Genomic DNA, 7532 nt, shown 5'->3' on the forward strand with positions numbered 1-7532 from the left:
CGGATTGCCTTTCAAATCCTCAATTAAAGTTTTGAAGATTTCTACCATTTTTAATCCAATCTTTACCTAATTGAACTCAACAATCTTCCCATAACCTTATTGTTACAAGCATGTATAACTAATACTCAAACATCCTTGAATCATCTTACTAATTACCCATTTCTAGTTAGATTTCGAAATTGAAGAATTGGAGAAAAAGAAATTCTTACCTCTTTGATGAAGAACTTGAGGGATTTCAAGGTTTGGACAAAATTTTGATGAACCAAAACACTTATGCTTCTTCCTCTCTCTAGAAACTCTCTCTCCTCACTCTAAAACACTAGAAAATACCCAAAAATATGAACCCTAAACGAGTTAAATAAAATAGGGGTCGGGTCAGAAAAACCCGTTTTTGTACAGCCGCACCGCGTGAGGCGCCGCAAGGGGCACCGCGGCTGTGAAAAATGTGCTCAGAAAATGTTTTCTAATGCTCTCTAAATTTCCCCACAGGCGCGCCGCACGGGGCGCCGCATGGGACCCCGCGGTAGTGCAAGTTTCTGCCAGCCTTCGGTAATTTGATCATAATTTCTTGTAGAAGTGTCCAAATGACGAACGGTTTGAAGCGTTAGAAACTAGACTTGAATATCATTCATTTGACAGGTTGTCCATCCCATAGTTCTTTATATATATGTAGATATGATCGTCTAAAGTGAGGTCTTGTGCGTACTCATTTGCAACTTTAGTGTATTATGAAATTTTCCAACTTGGCTTAGACTTAGGACTTTCCTTAGACCCCATATATCTTATAGTACGCCTCGTACACTTGCTATCACATCTAATTGATATCCATCACGGTAATAGACCTCTTCTACATATAAAATAATATAATTTGATCACGTCAACTTTCTTACTTTGCCAAAATGCGCTGAATTGTCTTATGGACTTCCAAATAATTTTCCAGGCGCGCTCCTAAATCCAAAATCACCATACAAAACTATTGGAATAATAAAAAAAATCCATTCCGGATTCGTTTACTCATATTTCACCTTCCGGTCAATTTAATTCAACTTAATCTCTCTTCTTGGAGACTAAGTGTCTCAATTCTTTTTAAAAACCTTTCCGAACCCGAACCAATTCCCCCGGCAAGTTACATAAGAACCGTGAAGCATGAATTTAGCAGTATATGGAGAGACGAGGTTGTACTTATTCAAACCGACCGGTCGGGTCGTTACACTTTCCACATTTTCGATTAAAAGAAAATATATTTTGTAAGGGAAATCTCTCCAGCATTATTGATGTGATAATTTGCTTCGGATGAATCTTGGCATTATTCAAGATATTCATTCTGAGTTGATTTAAAAATAATGTAAAGCTTTCACGTCTCACTTGACTTTAACTATAATCTTTTTCGGTTACTAGAATATCCTCTTGTAAAGGAATAACCTAAATGGATCTCATAAGTCTAGCTGGCGGTTTAATAAACTTACCAGGATATTCATTCAAGATATCGATTCACTTTCCTTGCTTATTAATCCATTACATCTAAAGAAATCTCTTAGTGTAATAGAAACAAATTTTTTTTTTATGATATTCTTCTAAATGCAAGACTACTAAGGTAAAAAATTAATGAATGAATAATCATTTGAAAGTATGAGGAAATTGGAGTTGTATATAAAGACAAGTGATGAAGAAAGTAAAAAGAAACCAAATAAATAAATGGCGTTCATTTCTAGTTTCGGAATAGCCTTTGTATTATACCTTATTCTTGGGTGCAGTAGTGCAGAGGAGAATCTCTTCAATGTCCAATCCTATGGTGCTATAGCAGATGGAAAGACAGATAATAGTAAGGTGAGAACCAGCCATTTTAACTTTAAATGTGTCTATCGTATTAATTCTTGCACAAATTCTAGACGGATGAGAATATTAACAAAGTCATATCGTCACACGAGTAAAACTATATCTTACCACACTTCCTTTCATATTTGGCATAAAAAATATTATAATTCCCAAATAGACAAGTTTTTCCTTATGTGTAATGTTAGCTTATGTTTCATATGAATTTTTTATGTTTGCAAGTACGCAAATAGTACGATTAGATCATTATTTTAATAGAATGTGCGGTTAGAGTTTTATTACACGAAAACAATAGAGTTAAAGCTTAATTAAAAGGTGAACTTTCCACTTGAAGAGTTAAGTATATATTGTGTTTTGTTGCACAAAACTTTATAGAAAGGAGTTTTACTTCATATCTAAAATCATAAGGAATGTATGTGTTACATGCTGAAACATGAGGTATAAGAGAAGAGAAGGTTACTTAAATGGTAAGCACCCTCCACTTCTAACCATCAGATTATGGGTATGGGTCATAAATGGAGCAAAGTGAAAAGATTTTGGGAGGGATAAAAAAAGAAAGTCGGTATAACTATCCCAAAAATAAGAAAAGAAAAAGATTATATCGTTATTCAAAAGTCATTATTACATGTCTAGTGTTGCCCTTTTTGGCAACATGGCTACATATAATGGTCATTGTATACACTACTAGAAATTCGACAAAAATCGGTCAAGAAAAATCGATCAATTTTCGTCGGTCAAAAAACCAGTTAAAAACCGATCAAAGTTGATCGGTTTTTCAAAATATTTTAATTTTTAATTTTTCTTTTTTTACGAAACCAACCAATTTTGGTCGGTTTTCTTTGGCGCAAAAATGAAGGAAACGATTTTTGAGTCCTGCAAAATTTATTTTTCAAGAAACCGACCAACTTTGATGGGTATTTGCAATTAAAATAAATAAAAATTAATATTAAAAAAACCAACCAACTTTGGTCGGTAAATTCGGCCAGTCATTTTAAAAAACCGAACAACTTTGGTCGGTAATTTTATTTTTAAATAAAACCGACCAACTTTGGTAGGTTATTTTCATGCGAAAATACAATTAAAGAGTATAAATAAAAAATAAGACAATCTTATAACAAAATGCACCAATGGTTTAGTGATAGAATAGTATCCTGCCAGAGTACACACCTTGGTTCGATTCCCAGATGGTAAATCTTTTGATTACATAATTAAAATACCGACCAACTTTGGTTGTTTTTTTTTTTGACCAACCTTGGTCCTTTTACCTTTGCGACCAAGCGTGTTTGGACGTGTTTTGATCGGTAATTTGCCAAAACCAACCAATGTTGATCGGTTTTTGTGGTCGTTAATTACCGGATTTCTAAATGAAAATTCAGTGTCTAAATCATCTATTTAAGTCTCTATTTTTTAATTATTGATTTATTTTGGAAGGCATTCTTGAGTACTTGGAAGGATGCATGCCAATGGAATGGAACAGCCAAATTCTTGATACCTTCAGGGGAATACATGGTATATGCTGCAAATTTTATCGGACCATGTAGTGGATCCATGACCTTCCAAATCCAAGGAGTTGTTAAAGCTCCAACAGATCCTTCTCTATTCTGCAATACGACTTGGATTTCCATTCAGTATGTGAATGGCTTAGAGATTGAAGGAGGCGGAACTTTAGATGGACAAGGGGCTTCAGCTTGGCCTTATTTTGATACTTCCAAGAATTCTAATTGCCCAACCCTTCCTATTGTAAGTTTAATTTTGCATAAATTTTATGTTATTTGTCATTTTTGTCTAATTTATTCTGATATATTTTTATTCTGAATAAACTTATTTGTATATTTGGCATATCGATAATTTGACTAAATCCAGTTTTGCCGTAAAAGTGCATTTACGGCATTACTCAATCATAGAAGTATAGCGATTTAAAAAATAGTGACATTTCAAAATTTCTTTCACCATTTACGTGGTTACAAAATATTTCTTTTTGTGATTATAATGTGAAGTTATTAAAAATTTAATATTGTCTTTCTATGCCTTATTTTTTTAAACTTGAACCAGACACTCAAATTAGATTTTATCGAAAATGCGACGGTGCACGACATAAACTCAATCAATAGCAAGAGTTTCCATTTCGACCTCTTTAGGTGCAATAACGTGACATTTAGTCATGTTAACCTAACCGCACCGGGCGACAGCCCTAACACCGATGGCATTCACATGGGCGTCTCCACCAACATCCAAGTTTCGGATTCAAACATTGGCACTGGAGACGATTGTATATCTATGATCAACGGCAGCCAAAGCATCAACATTTCAGGGATCACTTGTGGCCCTGGCCATGGAATAAGCATCGGAAGCTTAGGGAAGACACAAAATGAAGTCGTCACAGACATACATGTCAAAAATTGCACTCTCATTGCTACTCAAAATGGCGCCAGGATTAAGACTTGGGCACCATCGGAGTCTGGTAGTGCCACAAATATAAATTTTGAGGATATTTTCATGGATAATGTTAGAAATCCTATCATTATCGATCAACATTATTGTCCATCGCCTCCTTGCAGCAGTGAGGTACTTGCATTGTCCTTTTCTCCATCTTTATATTTAACACTAGTGTAATTGTCCCCGCTTCGCGTGGTTTTAAAAAATTAAAATATAATTAAATAATTATGTTATTATTTCTTTGTACAAATAATGCATATACTAATCTGCCATATTTATATGATTTTACCAATTCTCATGATTATTCTCAAATAGTATATATAATTTTAGATCCTATATAAAAATTAACGAATTTGTGAGAGCATTTCAAATTAAATATTGAAAACTCATTTAAACTCATGTAGATTAATATATGTGAACTGACAAAATACCTTAAATCACTCCTAAACTTGGCTCAGATTATTAGTATCCTCTCCGAACTATGCACGGTCTTAATTACCCCCCTCAACTCGGCATTTTGAGAGACATTATCCCCCTAGACGCTGATGTGGCAAAAAGTGTGGGTGCACTCACATGCCACGTGGATTTTTCTGTCTATGTGGCATTGTTTTGAAAAATAAAATATTTTTTTTACCTTTTTAAGAATATTACTTTTTTACATAATTTTTTTTAAATACAATTTATAACAAAACTTGGATAGAACTACATTATTTAGGCTAAATATTTTTATTTGGCCAAAATAATAAAGTTTTAGTTAATCTTTTTTTGAATTTGACCCGAAAATAAAGATTTATACAATTGAAGTAAATAGTCAATGCATCTTAAAAGTTATAAAAAATACATAGTTGAAATAAATAGTCATTGCATCAAAAGAAGAAATAAAAAGAGCGTACAATTGCACTTGTAATTTCTTGCAATTGCACACTCTTTTTATTTCTTCTTTTGACGCAATGACTATTTATTTCAATTGTGTATTTTTATTTTTTTTAGGTAAAATTTGTATAAAAAAAATAGAGCACCGTAATTTAGAGCTATATAAAAAATTATAGTCAAAATAATTAATTTCAAACTATGTATTTTTTATAACTTTTTAGATGCCTTGACTATTTATTTCAATTGTATAAATCTTTATTTTTAGGTCAAATTCAAGAAAAGATTAACTAAAATTTTATTATTTTGGCCAAATAAAAAATATTTAGCCTAAATAACGTAGTTCTATCCAAGTTTTATATAAATTGTATTTAAAATTTTTTTATCTAAAAAGTAATATTCTTAAAAAGGTGAAAAAAAAATATTTTATTTTTTCAAAAAAAATGCCACATAGACAGAAAAATTCACGTGGCAGGTGAGTGCATTCACACTTTTTGCCACATCAACATCTAGGGGGTAATGGCTCTCAAAAGGCCAAGTTAAGGGATGTAATTAAGATCAGACATAGTTCGGGGAGGTTACTAATAATCTGAGTCAAGTTTAAGAGTGATTTAAGTATTTTGCCTATGTGAACTTGAATGGAAAACCCATAAAATAAAAAATCTAATGAAAAGTAGAAAAAATGATGATGTCAAATCTGGGAAAGTAAACCTAAAATGTCACTAGCTTTCTTTTCTTTCTCTAAGGTCTTTTTCTTAATATTTTATTTCTTAGTTCTTACTATAAATTGTTTACAAGTGTGTTCCATAATATTGATAGTTTCTCATTAATTTGTCACAAATAAACTTAAACAAAAAGTAAAAGGAGAAGGAAACAGAACAGGATAAGAAAAAGAGAAGAGTTTTGTTTCTAAAAAAGGAGAGACCATCTTTGCTTTGACAGAAATTATTTTGCGGAATAATATTTACATGTCTTTGGTTGTTAAGCACACAGCATTATCCAATAAATTTATATATATTAAAATTAAGAATATATTAGCAAATCAAAAAATATTTTGATGAAATTCTTGAGTACAAAAGCTTAATAATAATATCTAAGTATCAATTAGAGCAAATACTATAACTTAAAGTTTAAAATAGTTATAAAAAGAATGACTTCCGCCATAAGTGACGGAACTCCTTTTTTCCCTTTTGATGAAAAATGTTTTCTTGGATCAAAAACATAATTTTAGTATTCCAAACACACAAAAAGAAAAAAAAAGACTATCTCATGAAAAATATTTTTCTACAAAATATCTTACGTCACATCAAAAACGAAAATGTTCAGTTGGATATTCTTTATATCACATGATGGCAACACTTTCCTTTGTTTTGTAGGCGAGCTCAGTGCAAATCAAGGACGTGACATTCAATAACATAAGAGGAACTTCGAGTTCAGTGGCAGCTGTTACTTTGAATTGCAGTGCTTCATTTCCTTGCCAGGGAATCAACCTTACAGAAATCAATTTGGTATACAATGGCGCGGGTGGACCCGCTATCTCGTCATGTGATAATGCCAACGGGACTGCCACCGGCACGGAGTTGCCTCCAAGTTGTATAAATTCGACTCTTGATTCATGATGTTAGGGATATTAGAATTTTGAAATATATAGCATATTCACAAAGCAAATGCTCGATGATTTTTTTAGTATGAGAAAATGAATAAAAAGTTCAATAAAGGAAAATTATTGTATTAAATCATTGAAAGCTCTGTATTCTTCTCATAATACTTTTCACAATTTCCCACACATAAAATAAGCTACTAATACCCTAATTTATAATAGTACGAAACTTATTTCAACTAAAAATATGAAAGCCTATTCCTATATTAATTCTTACTACAAATCCTATTTAGATATGAATTAAATAAACTAGCAAATAACAAATCCTAAAAATTTAAATTTTCTACTACAACTCTGAAATAGTTTTCCAGCAATCTCTCGTAATTCAAAGTTGTATACTACTTTTATTGTATTGGAGCACTTCTCTCCAATCTTCTACTTTTGTTGAAGTTCACTGAACTATTTTTCTTAAAACATGAATACATATGAGCCGTCAAGGTCTCTAACATACTGTACAAACTGAACCTCTATCTACAAAGCCTCTAAGATTGTTTGACATCAAATGAGACAGGGTACCGGCCTACTCATAAGTCTGCAAGAAAAACTCTGACACGATGACTCACAGACTCGGCTGCACTCCGAATGAGGTGGAGTCTTACCGATCCTTCGCTGAATGCAAACCTCGTCTACTATGAGGGCTCGTCAAACTGATTGTCAATACCTGCAGGCATGAATGCAACGTCCCCAACAAAAGGACGTCAGTACGAATAATGTACCGAGTATGTAAGGCGGA

General features: G+C 32.5%; 1 protein-coding gene across 1 annotated transcript; it reads left to right on the forward strand.

Annotated features, from left to right (window-relative positions):
* Positions 1-1695: 1695 nt before the first annotated feature.
* LOC107760344 (exopolygalacturonase-like) lies at positions 1696-6758 on the forward strand. Its single transcript, XM_075224272.1, has 4 exons — positions 1696-1827; positions 3265-3573; positions 3886-4398; positions 6516-6758. The coding sequence occupies exons 1-4, from the start codon at positions 1696-1698 to the stop codon at positions 6756-6758; spliced, it is 1197 nt and encodes a 398-aa protein (XP_075080373.1).
* Positions 6759-7532: the final 774 nt, after the last annotated feature.

Source organism: Nicotiana tabacum, chromosome 11 (genome assembly GCF_000715075.1).
Source record: "Nicotiana tabacum cultivar K326 chromosome 11, ASM71507v2, whole genome shotgun sequence".
NCBI classification, from domain to species: Eukaryota; Viridiplantae; Streptophyta; class Magnoliopsida; order Solanales; family Solanaceae; genus Nicotiana; species Nicotiana tabacum.